This window comes from Platichthys flesus, chromosome 9 (assembly GCF_949316205.1).
Source record: "Platichthys flesus chromosome 9, fPlaFle2.1, whole genome shotgun sequence".
NCBI lineage: Eukaryota > Metazoa > Chordata > Actinopteri > Pleuronectiformes > Pleuronectidae > Platichthys > Platichthys flesus.
Window position 1 is genome coordinate 11,922,940 of NC_084953.1, and position 18,910 is coordinate 11,941,849.

The 18,910-nt window shown below is 40.8% G+C and overlaps 2 protein-coding genes across 3 annotated transcripts; one reads left to right on the forward strand and one right to left on the reverse strand.

The window, feature by feature from the left end:
- The first annotated feature begins 930 nt into the window (after positions 1 to 930).
- Positions 931 to 10,982, forward strand: LOC133961107 (vitellogenin-1-like). The gene is made up of 34 exons (XM_062396069.1): positions 931 to 1,048; positions 2,014 to 2,034; positions 2,271 to 2,422; positions 2,509 to 2,760; positions 2,845 to 3,006; positions 3,103 to 3,242; positions 3,601 to 3,751; positions 3,828 to 3,985; positions 4,063 to 4,228; positions 4,310 to 4,435; positions 4,523 to 4,741; positions 4,824 to 5,041; positions 5,122 to 5,219; positions 5,505 to 5,629; positions 5,715 to 5,816; positions 5,903 to 6,022; positions 6,102 to 6,288; positions 6,456 to 6,549; positions 6,635 to 6,820; positions 6,925 to 7,057; positions 7,146 to 7,350; positions 7,432 to 7,733; positions 7,848 to 7,889; positions 8,005 to 8,079; positions 8,180 to 8,386; positions 8,506 to 8,648; positions 8,740 to 8,875; positions 8,954 to 9,074; positions 9,161 to 9,341; positions 9,778 to 9,872; positions 10,069 to 10,163; positions 10,265 to 10,430; positions 10,555 to 10,716; positions 10,811 to 10,982. The coding sequence occupies exons 1-34, from the start codon at positions 1,009 to 1,011 to the stop codon at positions 10,906 to 10,908; spliced, it is 4,878 nt and encodes a 1,625-aa protein (XP_062252053.1). The 5' UTR covers positions 931 to 1,008; the 3' UTR covers positions 10,909 to 10,982.
- A 539-nt stretch (positions 10,983 to 11,521) lies between these two features.
- Positions 11,522 to 18,883, reverse strand: LOC133961109 (afadin- and alpha-actinin-binding protein-like). 2 transcript variants are annotated; one of them, XM_062396072.1, is made up of 14 exons: positions 18,806 to 18,883; positions 17,105 to 17,220; positions 16,633 to 16,781; positions 16,089 to 16,292; positions 15,716 to 15,826; positions 15,462 to 15,597; positions 15,236 to 15,311; positions 14,869 to 15,049; positions 14,279 to 14,426; positions 13,953 to 14,089; positions 13,617 to 13,787; positions 13,383 to 13,500; positions 12,922 to 13,072; positions 11,522 to 12,817 (listed from the first exon to the last, which is right to left on the reverse strand). In XM_062396072.1, the coding sequence occupies exons 2-14, from the start codon at positions 17,121 to 17,123 to the stop codon at positions 12,631 to 12,633; spliced, it is 1,788 nt and encodes a 595-aa protein (XP_062252056.1). In that variant the 5' UTR covers positions 17,124 to 17,220; positions 18,806 to 18,883; the 3' UTR covers positions 11,522 to 12,630. The 2 variants fall into 2 exon arrangements, with proteins under 2 accessions (XP_062252056.1, XP_062252055.1); XM_062396071.1 differs by having other exon boundaries at positions 13,617 to 13,790; positions 18,806 to 18,882.
- Positions 18,884 to 18,910: the final 27 nt, after the last annotated feature.

Here is an 18,910-nt window from a genome sequence, read left to right on the forward strand (position 1 = left end):
AAGGAACTCCACTCCACATCAGGTATTTGAACGTCCCTTAGCTGTTTAAAATCAATATAAACCCCATCAACACTGGGCTTATTGCTTTGTTACCTTGTTTAACCTTGTATCAGTGGGGGCAAGAACACATTTTGGAAGCACTTGTGACAGTTTCTTTGTGACATGTCATGACCAGTTGATTAGTGGTCACACTGACCACAACAAATAAAGTGAGCAAACAGCCATAATCATGGTGCCCTCTTTGTGTGCACTTTGAAACAGCATGTCAACAATCTGATGCAGTGATATCATAGACATTCGTGGCTACACATAAAACCAAAATTAAATTGTATTTAGTCTCATTAAACATCTTTATTTTCGCATGCAAGAATAACAAATATATTGTACTGTTGATCTATTCATTATACCTGGTTTATCTAAGCTACATCTTTGTAGATAAAAGCTACTGTGATGAAAAAGTTTCAAACATCGCATCACCTTTTGTAAAGAAGGTGTTGGTTGCCTTTCATCTGAAAGCAAATACTGCAACAACAGGCCGATTAACGCTCTCTGTCACTTTAATGATAATTCCCCTGAAATACATTTTTCTAATTTATTGAGTCAGTGGTTAGCAGAATAGTGTTGACAATGCACAACCCTTTCTTACACGATTATGTATTCACTTGAATCGAATCTGTAGGATTGTCATGTCGTGCCTTCATATCATTAATAATTGTGTCATGTAAAACAGATCTAAGGGTCGTTCTTATGACTCTTTTTACAGTCATAACTTGGACTTGGCATATTCGAGGAGAACAAGGTCAGGTGACATTAACTTTTCATCAACTGATATACACTCTGTCATCTCCCAACCCAAACCCGAGCCTGTTTGTGCTAAAATTGCGAAACTCATCCAAGGGAATGTATTGGTCAAGCATACCTTTGTGATATCTTTTTGGGACATAATCAGCTCAATTGCTCTGTATAAAAGGGCTGCCCATCACAGAGGCACTCACATTCTCATCAGCCATGAGAGTTCTTGCACTTGCCTTGACTCTGGCCCTTGTGGGTGAGTAGGATTTCCAATTTTATAACCCTTATCACTTTATCATGCTATTTTGATCACTCTTGAAAACCTGAGAGGATGTACAGTAGCTGCTTTTACATTACATTACATTACATTACATTACATTTCATTTAGCTGACGCTTTTATCCAAAGCGACTTACAATAAGTGCATTCCAACCCGAGGGTACATACCAAGGATGACAAGAATCAAGAAAGTACAATTTCTTCAAATAAAGCAAAACTACAAAGTGCTATAAGTAAAGTCGGAAGAGGTATGTTTTTAGTTTTCGGCGGAAGATGTGTAGACTTTCTGATGTCCGGATGTCAATGGGGAGCTCATTCCACCATTTAGGAGCCAGGACGGAAAACAGTCGTGTTTTTGATGAGTGTTTAGCTCGCAGTGAGGGAGCAACGAGCTGATTGGCCGAAGTAGAGCGGAGTGAACGGGGTGGGGTGTAACGTTTGACCATGTCCTGGATGTAGACTGGACCGGATCCATTCACAGCATGGTACGCAAGTACTAGTGTTTTGAACCGGATGCGAGCAGCCACTGGTAACCAGTGAAGGGAGCGGAGGAGAGGAGTAGTGTGAGTGAATTTAGGTTGGTTAAAAACCAGTCGAGCTGCTGCATTCTAGATGAGCTGCAAAGGTCGGATGGCAGTAGCAGGTAGACCTGCCAGGAGGGAGCTACAGTAATCTAGACGTGAGATGACCAGAGCCTGGACCAGAACCTGCACCGCCTTCTGAGTGAGAAGGGGCGTATTCTCCTGATGTTGTACAGCTTTAATACAAGGATTTATGCAGTTGGAGATAGCAAGTTATTTCTTAGAACTTAAAAAATATCAGTATATGAGTAACTACGTATGTTTTCTGCACACTGTAACTAGAATTTTTTTTATTCACATTTATTGTTTACAACATTTATTTAATTGCTAGATGATTAATTTGTTTTCATTTCTATTTTTAGCGGGTCACCCTCAGAACTTTGGTAAGTTGACTACTTTATTATAATCTGGTTTCCATTTTTCCCAAACAATATATGGAAGCCTATCACAGACTGGACACACCACAGTGCAGTGTTTACTACAGCTAAAGTTATATGAAAGTGATTTAAACCCAGTTAAAGTATTTTTTCTCAATTTAGGGTTCATAAGATGTTATAAAATACTCAGATTATTGGTTACAAAATACAACTCCTCTCACTGACTTAAATTGTCCTTACAGCTCCGGATTTTGCTGCTGGTAAGACTTTCGTGTACAAATATGAGGCGTTACTCCTCAGTGGTCTGCCAGAGGAAGGTTTGGCAAGGGCTGGACTCAAAGTCAGCAGCAAAGTTCTCATCAGCACCGCAGAGCAGAATATGCACATGTTGAAGGTAAAGATCAAAATCAAGTGTGAGTAACAATCTTTGAATATTTTGAATGTTAACTGCTCTGTAACAAATCTTATTTTTCACTGTAGCTCGTAGAACCTGAGCTCTTCGAGTACAGCGGTGTCTGGCCAAAGGATCCTTTAGTCCCCGCAACCAAGCTTACAGCAGCACTGGCAGCTCAGCTCTTGACTCCAATCAAGTTTGAGTATATCAATGGGGTTGTTGGCAAAGTAATGGCTCCTGAGGGAATCTCCACACTGGTGCTAAACATCCAGAGAGGAATTCTGAATGTCCTTCAGCTCAACATCAAGAAAACACAGAATGTCTACGAGTTGCAGGAGGTTTGTCAAAGGCCACACAGTTCTGCTTATAATTCCATTACTGGAAGTTGAATCTCTGTAGTAAACACATGCTCTTTGAATTAGGCTGGAGCTCAGGGTGTGTGCAAGACCCTCTATGCCATCACTGAAGATGAAAAGGCTGACCGCATCCTCTTAACAAAGAGCAGAGACCTGAACAACTGTCAGGAGAAGGTCATAATGGACATAGGGTTGGCATACACTGAGAAATGTACCAAGTGCCAGGAGGTAGGCTCCACTACATTTTGTGTCATGCATAAAGCTGTGAAAGTAGATAATGTTGCATGATCAAGTAACTGTGTTTCATCTCAACCTGATTCAAAGAACCTGAGAGGAGCTGCAGCATACAATTACATCTTGAAGCCAGTCGCCAACGGTCTCCTGATCCAGGAGGCAACCGTCAATGAGCTGATCCAGTTCTCACCTTTTGATGAAATGAATGGAGCTGCTCAGATGCAGACTAAGTGTGTAAAACATTCTCAGAATTGAATATAAATACAGATGATACATCTACACTTTCTTTGAGTTTAACAAACATATTCTGAATATGGGATGTATCTTGTACTGATGAGATCCAAATTTTGAGCCAGAGTTCGCACTTTATGATTCACTTACATCAGCATCATGAGAACTACCTAAAAATGTACATTTTATTTTCTTACTCTGGCCATGTCACAACTACTAAGGGGCAATGCTTATGATCTACACTGCAGCTAGCCACCAGGGGGCAATTGAGATGTTTTTACTTTCTGAGGAATGATAAAACTGCAGTGTTTGGATTTCACAGAGCTGCAAATTGATCGTTTTCAAATTTCTTTCAAGGCAATCCTTGGTCTTCCTTGAGATTCAGAATGCACCTGTTGTGGCCATCGAGGCAGACTATCTCCGACGTGGATCCCTCAAGTACGAGTTCTCCACTGAACTTCTTCAGACTCCCCTTCAGCTCATCAAGATCAAGAATGCTAAGGCCCAGGTATTGTATCTTTAAAATGTCAATTGAAAATTTGTGAAACTCTTAAATGACTTATCTTACATTCTTGTTTTCTTAGATTGTGGATATTCTGAATCATCTGGTCACCCACAATGTGGAGAGAGTCCATGAGGATGCCCCTCTGAAGTTCTTGGAGCTGATTCAGGTCCTCCGTGCAGCCCAACTTGAAGATCTGGAAATGCTCTGGAGCCAATTCAAAAACCGCCCTGCTTACAGGTTGACTGTCTGAACATTTGAATAAGATAATCGAAAAATATCTATGCAGTTTCACTCACTTAATTTTCATCTTTCAGACAGTGGCTCTTGGAGGCCATCCCTGTCATTGGAACACCTGCTGCTCTGAAATTCATCAAGATGAAGTACCTGGCTGATGAGCTCACTATTGCTGAAGCGGCCCAGGCTCTAATTGCATCTGTTCACATGGTGACAGCAAGCCCTGAGGTCATCAAGCTGATAGAGGTGGGTAATCTTCAATGCAAGTTAGTCTGTCTGTAGTACAAATGGGGGTAATACGCATTTCTGACGCTCGCTGTTTTGTAGGGCCTGGCAATCAACCCCAAAATACTGGCACAACCAGTTCTGCGGGAGGTTGTGCTTCTTGGCTATGGTACCATGATTTCTAAATACTGTTCTGAGAAGACTGTCTGCCCTGCTGAACTCATCAAGGTGATATAACTTTGTTTTCCACATTTTTCTTATTAGATTTTTCTGGATGAGAAAAGGGATTTCCTAACTTCTCATTTCCCCTCACAGCCCATCCAGGAGCTCCTCGCAGAGGCTGTCTCTAGGTCTGAGCCCGAGGACATCATTCTGCTCCTGAAGGTTTTGGGTAATGCTGGCCATACTAGTAGCCTTAAGCCAATTACAAAGATCCTGCCAATCCACGGCACTGCAGCCGCATCTCTGCCCATGAGAGTCCACGCTGAAGCCATCATGGCCCTGAGGAACATCGGAAAGAAGGAGCCCAGAATGGTAAGCTCTCAATAACAAGGCGTTTTTTAAACTCATTTTCTGGGAGGATGCAATACTGAGTTTGCTTTCTTTTGGAAATTAGGTCCAGGATTTGGCTCTTCAGCTCTACATGGACAAGGCTCTTCACCCAGAGCTTCGTATGCTAGCATGCGTCGTGCTGTTTGAGACAAGGCCTCCAGTGGGTTTGGTGACAACTCTTGCCAGCATTGTGAAGGCGGAGAAGAATCTGCAGGTAGCAAGCTTCACGTACTCCTATATGAAGTCTATGACCAAGAGCAACAGCGGTATCCAAGAGTCTGTGTAAGAACACTCTCTGAAACCTTTTTGACACCATGTCATTTTGCAAAATCTTACTAGGGTCTTTTATGTTCTCTTCACAGTTCTAAAGCTTGCAATGTGGCTGTCAAAATCTTGAATCCAGTTCTGGGCAGACTGAGCTTGCGTTTCAGCAAAGCCGTCTATGCAGATATCTATAACAGTAAGACCAGTTTTACAAGTTACCTCATGTTGGTATACCTAAACTCTTGTTTTTCTGTAGCATTGTAAGACGAATCTCTTTGATATTAGGATCATTTTAATTTATTTGATTTTGTTTGTTTATATATATCTTTTATGTTTGTGCATTCGTCTCACATATTTTTTGCTGTTCTTAAAATTTACTTGTCAACTGTCACTTGCAAAGCATTTTCAGTTGTATTTACCAGCACAAAAGATGCTGTAAAAATCTACTTTTAACAATAGATTGACTGACACTCTCTTTCAGGCCCTCTGATGATTGGTGCCGCTGCCAGTGCTTTCTACATCAACGATGCTGCAACTCTTCTGCCCAGATCTTTTGTGGCTAAGGCCGGTGCCTTCCTTGCTGGAGCTGCTGCTGATGTTGTGGAGGTAGGAGGAAAAGGAAACCAAGCTCGAGACATTACCAAGATGTTCTGATTAGAAGATTGTTTGAACATGAGGATTTTTTTCCTAGGTTGGAGTGAGAACTGAAGGACTCCAGGAGGCTCTTCTGAAAAACCCTACAGTCGTTGACAGTGCTGACAGGATCACTAAGATGAAGCGTATCATGCAGGCTGTAAGCAACCAAACTCCATTGAGTTATGAATATCATCAATTGTCACCTGATTGAACAGAACAATTGTATGTTTCCTCTGTCCACAGCTCTCTCACTGGAGGTCCCTGCCAAACAGCAGTCCTTTGGCCTCTGTCTATGTCAAGATCTTTGGACAGGAAATTGCCTTTGCCAACATTGACAAAGCCTTGATTGATCAGGTCATTTCGGTACGATTCAAATGACAATGTCTCAACTTCATCATAATTTTGTGAGACACTACACCTTTAATTAATTATTTTCCTTCAGCTCGCCAGTGCACCATCTGCTCAGGCACTTGGTAGAAAGGCTGTCCAAGCTCTGCTGTCTGGTGCTTCCCTGAACTTGGCTAAACCACTGTTGGCTACTGAGGTGCGCCGCATTATGCCTACTGCTGCTGGTCTTCCAATGGAGCTCAGTCTGTACACTGCTGCTGTGGCTGCCGTAGCTGTTCAGAGTAAGTAGAAGTTATGAAACATCTACAATCCTAAAAGCAGATGCTGATTAACTGCTTTTCCAAAGAGCACTAATGATACCTGATACATAATATCATCTGATTGTGGAACCAACAGCATTAAGAGTATGGTGCTAAGAGGTGACACATGGATTTATTTGTTTTCTTAGTCAAGGCTATCACATCACCAGTTCTAGCTGAAAACTTCCATCTCGCTCACCTTCTGAAGACAGATATGCAGCTTGAGACCGAGATCAGACCAAGGTATGTAGAACATCTGATGTTATTACATAAAATGATCAAAGAAATGGATCACATTATAAATCACAAAAATGTCTTCTCCTTCTAGCATTGCAGCGAACACATTTGCTGTGATGGGGGTGAACACTGCTATACTCCAGGCTGCTTTGGTATCAAGAGCCAAGCTGAACTCCCTTTTGCCCGCTAAAATCATTGCATCACTTAACATCCAGGAGGGTCACTTCAAGCTTGAAGTTCTGCCTGTTTCTGCGCCTGAAAACATTGCAGCTGTACAGTAAGCCTAACATTTTATAACTTGTATACTCTTAAATAGGCTAATGTCACAATTAAAAATGCATTTTTTAAGTCCACATTATTACATTTTCTTTATTTCAACAGAGTTGACACTTTTGCTGTGGCGAGAAATATTGAGGATCTTGCTGCTGAGAAAATTGTTCCCCTTATCCCAGCCAAACTCATGGAGCCCATCTCAAGGCTATCAAAGCTCAGTTCCTCTGCAACAGACAGTTCGGTGAGCTTTAAAAAAAGGATTTCCATGTAACCAAAAAGAGTATTTATAGTTACAATATAATGAATGGATCTTTTTTTTTTATATATAGTCAAGATCCTCAGAGATCATTTTGGAGGATGTGGCCGCTTTAAAACCCAAAGCAACTCAGTTTGCAAAGAAGTACTGTGCTAAAGCTATTAACATTGGCCTGAAAGGCTGTGTAAGGGTTGCCACTGAAAACGCTGCTTTCATCAGTGACGTTGTCCTGTACAAAATGGCTGGAAAGCATTCTATCGCTCTTGCTGTAACACCAAGTAAGTATTGACACTAGACACTTTTGCACAAGCAGCATGTGTGGAGCAAGTATTAATGGCAGTATTAAATGATATGTTCAGTTGAAGGTGAAGAGATTGTGAAATTGGAGATGGAGATTCAAGTTGGACCAAAGGCTGCGGAGAAGCTCATTAAGCAGATCAATCTGAGTGAAGAGGACATCGTTGAGGGAAGACCTGTCTTGATGAAGCTCAGGAAAATCCTTGCTCCTGGTCTGAAGAATGGGAACTTATCATCCTCCTCCAGCTCCTCATCTAGTGCCAGCAGCAGCAGCAGGTCCTCAAAGTCCAGCTCTGCATCAAGCAGTGCTTCTCTCTTTAGCGCTAGCTCAAGCTCCTCTCGTTCCAGTGCTCAGCTCTCAGAGGTAAGATCAAATACCAATATTATTGCTATGAGCTTCCAATGAAGAAAATTAACAGATACGTACAGTATATCACAGTAAGCATGAAATCTGAAAAAAAAATATTCTGCTTAACAGCAAATTATTTACCAGAAGTTCCAGAAGAGCCACAAGAAACAGGTAAGTTTATATGCTAGGTGCTTCCAACACTTGAGGATATATGTGACAGTTTGATTATGTTAACTGTTGCAGCTTGTTCATGACGCCTATTAACTGCAGTACAACACTGTTGTAGGGTCAACGCTCTCAGGCCACCTCTGCACTACTTTCCACAAGCAGTGCTTCGAGCTTCGAGGCTATATACAAAGAGGTGAATCATGGTCATTTTTGGTTAAATAAATCCTTTGTCAGATCTTTTGACAAGTAGATTTGTTGATGTACTTATTGCTTTCCCTTTATTGATCACATAGAATAAATACCTTGGAAAAGAGGCTACCCCTGTCTTTGCTATCATCTTCCGTTCTGTCAGAGCCGACAAAAAGATAATGGGATATGAAATGTCCGTCTACTTGGACAAACCGACCGCTAGGATTCAACTCATTCTGGCTGCCTTGGCTGCTGATGACAAATGGAAGTTATGTGCCGATGGAGTTCTACTTAGCAAATTCAAAGTCAATGTAAGGAATGGTATTGCTTTGTCTTTTATAGAGAAAATCCTACGATGTAACAAGTAAAAGTAAAAGTCCCCCCCCTTGAAAGCAGCTGCCTTACAGCCACTTGTTCTGTCTCTCGATAGGCTAAAGTAGGCTGGGGAGCTGAATGCAAGCAGTACGACACAATGGTCACAGCTGAGACTGGTCTCGTTGGAGCAAGACCCGCAGCTCGCATCAGAGTGGCCTGGAACAACCTACCTACTGCCCTTAAACGCTATGCAGAGAAGTAAAAAAAAACAACATTATACATCTTTTTTTAATAACACTGACATGGAACACAGAAGATGTTAAATGATATATGGAAATGTCTTTTAAAGGGTGTACAACGCCATCCCTGCTTCCACGTTGGCCGGCCTCATTAAAGGAAAGGATGAAAAGAGCAGCAACCAGCTCTCAGCTACTCTGATCGCAACATCTGACAGGGCACTTGACCTCCTTTGGAAAACACCATTGGTATGATTCATTTGCAGCTTTTCTGCACAGCATTCGCTAGTCACCATTTCTAATATTAACAAATGATTTTGTCCACAGCGTGCCTATAAGCTGTCTGTGCGTCTGCCCATTGCTCTGCCACTTGATGCAATCAAGGGCCTCACCCCCTTCAATGACATTACTGACAGAGTCCACTACTGGCTCGCCAAGGCTGGTGCAGGTAACGGCTACTATTGATATCGAATGCGTTGGCAGTTTTCTTTTGACTGTGTGCATCGGATTGAATCTATTTCATTTTTTTCACAGCTGAATGTAGCTTTGACAGAGAAACACTGACCACATTCAACAACAGGAAATACAGGACTGAGTTTCCTTTGTCTTGCTACCAAGTTCTGGCCCAGGATTGCACAGATGAGCTGAAATTCATGGTTCTGATGAAGAAGGATAACATTGAGCAGAACCATATCACTGTAAAGATTGCTGATGTGTGAGTGTTGAAGCCCTTTGCAGAATGAGTTTACACAACACTGATGAAGCTCATCAGTGCCAGGTATTTCTCTCTGTGTTTCACAGTAAACTGGAGTTTTAAACATTTGTAGCTCTGCATTTGATATCCACCAGCAATGGTAATTTTGCCAGAGCTGAAGAAAGGAGAAACCATAAGCTGCATTGTCTCTTCAGGAACCTCTCCCAGAAACTTGGAACCTTTGCATGAACTTTGCCTGGTTCCAAGTTTCTGGGAGAGGTTCCTGAAGAGACAATCTTATTTCAGCCCAACAATCTCCGCAATAGTTACAAAATATGATTCCTTACTTTAAGTCTTAATCACTGAGCTGTATTCAGCGCTCATTGCAGGAACTGTTGGGTTTCTCTTTGTAATATTATAAGGTCTCAACCTAACATTTTCATTTATGCCCTTGTAGTGATATTGACATGTACCCGAAGAACACTGACATGATTTTAAAGGTCAATGGAATGGAAATACCTATGAGCAATCTGCCATACCAGCATCCCACAGGTTTCTATATACATTCATTGTCCAATCAAAGTCGCTCACTTCTAATATTGCAAACCAAATGATGGTAGCAGTAAGCTAAAGTTGTCCATGTTTCATTAGCAAAGCAAATTCATACTTATTCCATATTTAATTCCTTGTTCTGCTGATATATAAAATCATTTGAAGTAAATTATGGAAAAACGTTTTTGTCATGCAGCTAAAATCCAGATAAGACCAGTGGACGAGGGAATTTCCGTGTTCGCTCCGAGCCTGGGTCTTCATGAAGTCTACTTTGACAAGAACTCATGGAAGGTAAATGCAACAGTAACTATGGACACTTACTATAGTACATTGAAGCATGGAGGTGTATATCATTGAGTGGATGAAATATGTGATCGGATTTGCCTATGTAGGTTAAAGTTGTGGACTGGATGAAGGGACAGACCTGTGGACTCTGTGGAAAGGCTGATGGGGAAGTCCATCAGGAGTATCGCACACCTAGTGGACGCTTGACCAAGAATGCTATTAGCTACGCTCATTCCTGGGTTCTGCCAGCCGAGAGCTGCAGGGACAGCACTGGTGGGATACACAGCTCACCTAAGAATGATTATTTAGAGCAACATTAAATAAAGCAAGTCTATAACTCCAGTGAGGATTCCTCAAATCCATCAGAAGCTAACTTGTGCCAACCTTTCTCTTACAGAGTGTCGTATGAAGCTTGAATCGGTGCAGCTGCAGAAACAGCTTAACATCAACGGGCAGGATACCAAATGCTTCTCTGTTGAGCCTGTCCTGCGCTGTCTTTCTGGCTGCTTCCCTGTAAAGACCACAGCCGTTACTGTTGGCTTCCACTGCCAGCCTGCCGGTGAGTGCACGAGGTTTAAGAGATAGAACGTGACAATGAGGTGAAAGATAATTCCCAGTTCCTAACTTGCTCCGCTCTCCCCTCACTTGTGCAGATTCTGCCGTGAGTGCTCACATCTTTGATAACAGCGTGGACCTGAGGGAAACATCAGAAGCTCACCTGGCCTGCAGCTGCACTGCTCACTGTGTCTAATAACACCTATTTCTGCCAGTCAATGATGGTGTGTGTTTTCAATAAGACCTTAAATAAAATAACTTCTTGAAAAACTTTTTGGTATAGTGGATTTGTAAAACTGGTCGTCGCCTACATGTCTCTCCATCTTCATGAAACAACACCATTAATAGAAGTACTAGACATGCACCCAGAGAGTTGCTACACCCGTAATATTTGTGTGGTGCAGCAATTAAAATCAATATTGTAGAAAATATAAATATGGATTAATCCAATCTGTGATAAAATTAAAGATCAAAACATTTAATGGGTTGTATACATTAAATAACTTTTCTTGAAAATGTGCTTGAAAAAGATAGACAGCTACAGCCACATGTTTTATCAACCAGCACACACGTGGATCACAGCAGTAGTTACTGATTAACGTTAATGTTTGCTGATACTGCACGGCAGTAAACACAGTATGTCTAGGCCGTTCTAAAGATACACAAATATTTATTACAGTACTCACCTCTCCTCAAGACATTTCTGATGACTTGACGCTTCACCATCTATAGCAGATACAGGCCACTAGGAGCAGTGCTGTTCATAATCAGTCACTTGTTTCCCAAAGAGACAAATAACGACCAAACTCTCAAAAATAATTATGTGTATTAAGATTTCCAAGAATAAAAGTTTGTCTGAAATACATCGTGACACATTCCTGCTGGAAGAATTATTTTGATCGGCCAGTATTTGACACAAAGATGACAACATTCATTAAAAAGTGGTGAAAGGAACTCACATCGATAATCACATTGGAGTTACCTACCTTCAATATCTACAACACATTATATATAATATGTGTTCAATTTTAAAGCCTTTTAGGTCCCACATGATACATCAGCGGTAACTAATGTAGCTAAATTATCTACAAGGAAGCAATGTTGTTAATCAGCCCCATTTCTATTTTAAAACCACAGACATTCAGTGAAAGAGCAGCATTAATGTTACGTTCTTACTCTGTTACAGTCGACAAGTTTTAACCTGCAGAACCTTTGTCTTCTCCCTCCGGCAATGGGAGCAATTACAGTAAACAGTAGCAAAAAGTTCTTTCCAACGAGCAGAAGAAAAACGAGTGTGCCAATTCACCTAATTGTAAATTGTTGGATTGTAATCCTTCATTCACTCATTAAGTTTCATTTTTATCTGGAGCATTAGACTCTTCTCTTCCACCACGGGCACTGAGATAACACTTCACTGCTGTGGAAAAAAACAATCAATACTGGCTGAGGTAAAGCGTGTTAGTACCCACATGGACCGGGGCAGGATGTCGGCAGCTTTACCTGCTGCTGATTTACATAACATTAATAATAAGTTAGTGATATAAATGCCAATTTAAAGGTGCAGCAAAAATTAATACGTACAAATAGCACAAAATGTTGTTGCAAACCCAGCATTTGTAAAACATGGTACCCTCAGTCTTAGATGCTGTACGACTCCCAAAGCAAGTTTTGCAGTACAACGTAAATTAATCAATACCGTTACCATAAATTCTAATGATAAAACTGTGAGCACATAAAAAAAACAAAAAAACATTTAAACTACAATTTTTCTCTTTGTCACACAGAACTCCAGACTTGAAACTCCTTTGACTTTGTTCACAGCAAATTATTCAGTTTACAATCTATCTTGGAGTTGACTGGTGTTCACTGCTCTCGTACAGTTCTGCAATACCGCTCATCATCCAGGATTTATAGACATTCACATAAACCCTGACTCCGGTGATAAGAGTTTTTGGCTTGTCACAGAGCCGTTCATTTCTTGTGTGAGTGTGGGGCTGCTGTGGTCTCTGCTGTGGTTCCACCACTCGTGCTGAACTGGATCATTTCCATTGCTATAGATGTTTGACTCTTCAACACACTCAGTCTTTGTCTTTGGTCTGGTGGAGCTGGAAATCCCATTTCACAGAGAGACAAACATTTAACTTCATTCACTTGAAGGTGCATTATGATTTTTACTGTATCAGTCAATGTGCAAATAAAGATATTGTACCTGCTTTCTGACACGAGGCGAAGGGTGCGACACAGCTCGTCTGTGGATGGTGACGTGAATGACAAACATCTGTGTGTGGGGGAGGTTGTGTCCGAAGGGCATCTGATGAGTTTTTCCGGAGACAACGCTGTACTCACCTCCGATTCAGCTGCTAAAATGATAAAATGAAACTTTTATTAGTATCTGAAATTGGAAATGATTGATACCTCATACTTATACACTCATGGGCTGCGTGTCAAGATGGACAACATAACATCAACCCAAAATTAAAGCCTAATAATCTCGATAGCCCCATAAATCCCACAACCCTAAATTCAAACGGACCAAACTAAAAACTAAAATTAAATGTAAGGTAATTTGAGTTTTCTGTAATTTTAAGAACACTTTTGCACAATACAGTAAACATGGACACCTGGAAAAACTGAAACCGACAGAGCAGCAATTTTAGAGTTAACACTCACATATTAAAAAGGCACTTTTGGACTTCGACATCAGGGGTTTCTTTGTGTCGGCAAATGGACTCAAGTTTAAAAACTGGTGTTTGAGCCATGTGGCGCGGTCCTCCTCGAAGGACTTCCTCTGCAAATCAAACCAGACACAAGTCAACACAAAAGAAGTCAAAACACACAATAGAATGATATAGCACACTGGAGTTTTATACATGGAATGATTTTTGGATTTATTACACAAATCACCTCGAGGCTCAGTCTTATGGCTGCTTCTGTAAAGTTTCTCCTCTCCCTCTCAAAGATCTGTCTCTGTTCCTCTAAGGTCTTCCACTCCTCTCTGAGACGCTCTTTCCCCTGAGACACGTAGCAGTCACTCAGCAAGGAAGTCGTCTCCTCTTCACAAGGTGAGCTGAGCTGCTGCTGCAAGAACAGAGATAACAGGTATGATGTGGTTCGGTCCCAATTTATTGAATTTAAAACGACATATAAGTTATGCTGCTGTGGTTTCGCAATGTAACTTTTACTTTTGCAAATGGCAAATGTGGACAAATCTCAGTGATTTTAGTGTGAATTCAGTCTTACCTGCAGCAGCTGCTGCTGTGTTTGAATAAAGTCTTTGCACTGCTGGATCTCCAGCTTCAGTCTGTCCATCTCCTCCTCGTGGGTCTCTTGTGGAACAGCAGCAGAGTCTTTACTCTCACTCATCTGGGCCAAAGAAGCTGCACAAACAAAATCAAAAATACAAAAACTATGTTTACATCTTCAGTATATTATGTATATAGAACGCAACCAACGTACTTTGGTTGCGTTGATAGTTTCTATTAGTTTTAACAAAGGTACTCTCTTTTGTCAGATCAGTGGTTAGAGAGGAATTACATAGCTGGCTCTCAATGCAGTGTGATGACTACCTTGGCTGTCCAGTCTTTCCACATGGCTCTTGAGTCGTCTCCACTGGAGGCGAATACTGTTGGTCAGCTTCTCCCGAGCATGAGCACAATACAGATCTACGCTTTCCTTACTGGAATCAAACACTTCTTCTTCATCCTCCGAGTCAGTCTGGCATGATAATGAAAATACTGCATCTCAGTTTTCAACACTTCAACAGCTTCTTAAGCCAAACTACATAACAGTAATGAGGATGAGAATCGGTTGAGAAAAGAACTGTGATAAGATTCATGGATATTTATATGTATATAAAATTGCCAACAGTCAGGAGCAGTTATCAAACCACCCTTTTTTTGTTCTACATAATACCATAACACAAACTGGTCTGAAAAGAACAGACAAGCCAAAGTGATAGTTTAAATGTCATGCAAATTGATTATCTTTTATCAAATCATTAATCATTTAAATCATTAGAAATCATGACAATAGGCAAAGTTCTTGTATGTCAACAGTTTTACAGCTCAAGAGTTAAACATTTAATAAATGAATTAATACGTCAGCATTTCTCAAGTTGAGTTAAGAACGGGAGAAGAGAATACAAGTGTTGTCTAACCTGTAGGCAACCAGATTCACGTTGATCCTCTTTCTGATTTCTCTCCCTTGAACTCAAAATGAACACCATGTCTTTCTTCATTTGCTGCAACACCTTCCTCAACTCTGCATTCTCCAGCACCAGCTCCCTCTGTCGGGTGTCATAGTCGCTCAGCAGAGTCTTGTACATCTCCCCTTCATGCCTGAGGAGAAGATATGCAGTGGAGTGTTTTAATTCAACTATTACAACCAGACAAAGTCATCAAAAGTAAACTGCTTGAGATTTGAAAGCAGGACAACTAATTTTAAGTACTTTTTCTAGAGATGCTATTTCTTTTAAGTATGTGTTTACTACTATAGTACTACTAGATCATAAGAATTGAGCTCACTTTGCTTCTGTCTTTTCAGTCTTCCAAAGGCTTCTCTTTCCATCAGCTCTTCCAATGTTATTTAACATGTCTATGGCTGGAAGTAAAAATACAAACAAACAAACACATAAAACGAGAACATGGGGAGTCAGAACGAAACAGTGGAGTTCCATGTTGTACATGCAAAACAAATTCATAATAATGAATTCATTTTAAAATGTAAAGAATAACACCAGAGAGCCCTTACCTTGCTTCTTGTCCTTTTTGTCGACCAGAAGTTGGTTCAGACGCTCTCTCAGTTTGTTAAACTCTCTTTCCTTCCTTTTCATCTCGTGATTGTACTGAGTGGCCCGACTCGCAATTATGTTCTGGAGCTTTTGCACCTGTCAAGAGCAAAATCAAACAAGTTGTTCCTGGTGGATGCTTTTTACACAGACAGACAGAGGACGTGTCTGTGGATTCACTCAACAACATCTGAAGCAGCTTTTCCAAAGAAAGTACCTCTTCCTTTTCATTTTTCAGGCAGTTCTGAAAACTCTTCACTTTCAGCTGCAGCTGTCGTTCTTTCTCAAGCAGTCCAGTATTTTCTCTTTTGGACAGTTCAAGCTGCTCCTATAAAAACAGAATAAAAGCGACAGTGAACAAATGCTGAAACAAACTCAACTCAAATCAAATACTACTTAACCAACAAAAACAATCCTAGATAAAAAGAAGCAAACTTTGTTCTTAGAAGCTACTGTGGCTTCATTCTTATATTCATCCTTTTTTCTGAAAGATATATTAAAGGTTGGTCTATTAAAGACTTTATCTGGATTTTAGTATTTAAAATTAATAACAATTTGAAGGGAATCACTGGGTGTAAATGTTACTTCACCTTTAGCTGGGTGCTGGTGAGCTGCAGGAATTCCACATTGCTGCTTGACCTAAGATGCTCCACTTCCAAGTTTTCCAGGGCTCGCATGCCCCTGCGTTGCAGCTGAATCAGGTCATACATGCAATTTAGGACATCCACAACATTTAGCTCTGAGCTGCCAGCAGACTCCTTCCAAAGTGGAGGGAGGCCAAGGGATGACATCTCCTGTAAAGGCAAGAGTGTATTTAAAAAAAAGATGTGGAGATAAGGATATGTTGTTGATACAGTTAGCTACCGTTAACAGTGTAGATCGGAACTCTGCATTCCAGTTCATAAAGTATAAAATATTACATTAAAAGGAAACAGGAAACAGGAAACAGGAAACAAGCTTTTTCCTTAGGTTTTTATAGATTATTCTAATTATATTTCTAAAACTTGATTAATATTCCCCGGCCAAAATCAAACCAAGGAGAGTTCCATCATATTGTACTCGGCAAAAGCATTTACAAACCATTAACTGTAATAATACAAGAAATACTAAACACACAAATGTTTTATTACCAACCTGATTGATGTGCGATAGACATGCTTGCACATTGTGCTCTGTGCAGAAGCTGCTCAGAACGTAGTTTCTGTGCAGTGGCAGCGATGATTGGCTAAACTGCCTCAAGGGGGATGTTCTACATTCAGCAGAGATGCTGCAAATGTCCTTGACTTCAGAGAAAAAGAAATCTGTCAAATACTGTACAGCGCATAGGCCTGAGATCATTTGGCAATACTTAACAAGGAAAAGAAAACACTTTGTATGAAATGTTATTATTGGCACGTTCACATACAGTTTAGTACAGAGCACAAGACAGCTACTGAGGGCAGATCACTATTGTACCACGATTAGTAGCTAATCTGACCAATGAGGATGCCAACATGAACCCAAAGTTCATATCGCTCCTCTTCCTCAGCACACAAAAGACTGCTCAACATGTGTCACTCGTGGTGCGGAGCGTGCAGTGGTGTTTGTGAGATGTGAGAAAACTCACCCAGTGAGGACTCTGGCATTGTTGCGGTGCAGCCTTCAGGCTACGTGTCTGGACCGTCTACTGCATGTGGCGGCTAAAACAAAGCTCGACACAGGATCCACCTGCGCAGACTGCTCCTGAAATAGAAGGTCAGATTAGCACAGCCCACATTGAACAGAGCCTGGATTACAAAGGAAGTCATGAGGGATGGAAACACGCAGCAATCTGAACAACAGCGTGTGAGAAGGTCTGATACGTGAGGGCAGATTGAGTCATCTATCGCAGAAAATGACCGAAAAGACAGAAAATTAGGATTTATTTTGACAATCCTCAGCAAAGCTTATTATTGTTGTTATTGTGGGTGTTGTGTTACATGCTGGGACCAGGCCAGCATCTTATCTCAATGCTCTTATCATCAAGCAGATCAGACTAATCCCAGGCAGACAGTATGGTAATTTGTCGGATTAGCAACACAACACAGCACAGGACTTTTTCCTTGTGTAGGAAAAATGCCAAATATCAACAAAAAGACAAACTGCAGTGTACAGTAAAATCATCCATAACTTAAACGTTAGCATAATTTCCAACATCAAATCTTCATCACAGGATAGAAGTTGTCAAAACATAAGCAAAACAAGCATTTTTATCAAATACATTTTTTGAAAAACATTTGTTAACTTTGTTTTTCATACATTTCTTTGGTGAGACCTTAGGGGGACGTACCTTTTCTGTTCAGTGATATTTAATCAGTCTGGTGAGACAGATGGCAAACCCACAACCACACAGCTTAAACCAAGCCTGGATCAGCTAACACTGACAACTGAGCATGTGTTAACCTTTAACTCATTAGTCAGACTTCGTTACAGTAATAGTATAAATTCTCAAAAAAGATGAATTATCTGAGTAAGTGTCTGCAGAATGGATCCTTAGGTTTCTGGTTCCTGAGGTAAAGCACTTGATGGTATCACTGGGCCAACTCAGAATAAACTGTATACACTCTCTCTCTCAGTTTGTCGGAATACAACAGACCAGTCTTAATAAATGTACTATTTACTTTTATAGTTTCTAGTTTTTAGTCAGCACTTTAAACTACAGCCTCTAAAATGATGATAATAATAAAACCTACACCTCTGAAAGAATTCCCCACAGAAACCAAACATTATAACACACAAAAATTGCTTTTTAAAACAGGAACACAGAATGACTGTCTCACAAATGATATGACTAATAATAAAAATAAAAATAATAATAATAATAACAATAATAATACGCTTCATTGGCAACCAAGTTGAAAAGTTTTGGACAGGAAATAAAAAACAATATAGGTAAATAAACAAATAAATAGAAATTACTTAGTTTAAAACCCTCGGGAAATAAAACAAAAGCAAACCGGTTTCACAACATTTGAGCTTTCAATAAACTGTGTTTTATAACCTTATAGCAGCCCGTCCCTGCAGTAGCTCGGGTTCTAGTCGCTGTTTATAACGAGGGACGTGGAACTAGACTCATGTATCGACACCCATCGCTGTGATCAGATCGAACTTCATGAACGACCAGGAAGGTGAAGCAGGATCCCCCACCGCTGCAGGCAGTTACACGAACGTTAACCACGATCACCTCACAACAACGTGAGCCTGCCTCCACACGGGGGAACCAGCCACCGCAGAGGACATTCAAACACCTGGACAGACAAACACCACGGGGACACGCGAGTGATCTCACCTGGAGCTGGGGGTTCGTCCCGGATGTTCTTCAGACTCGAGACAAGCTGATCGAGCTCCACCGCACGCAGACCCAACAGCGCGCTGATTGGCCCGCTCGTTGTTT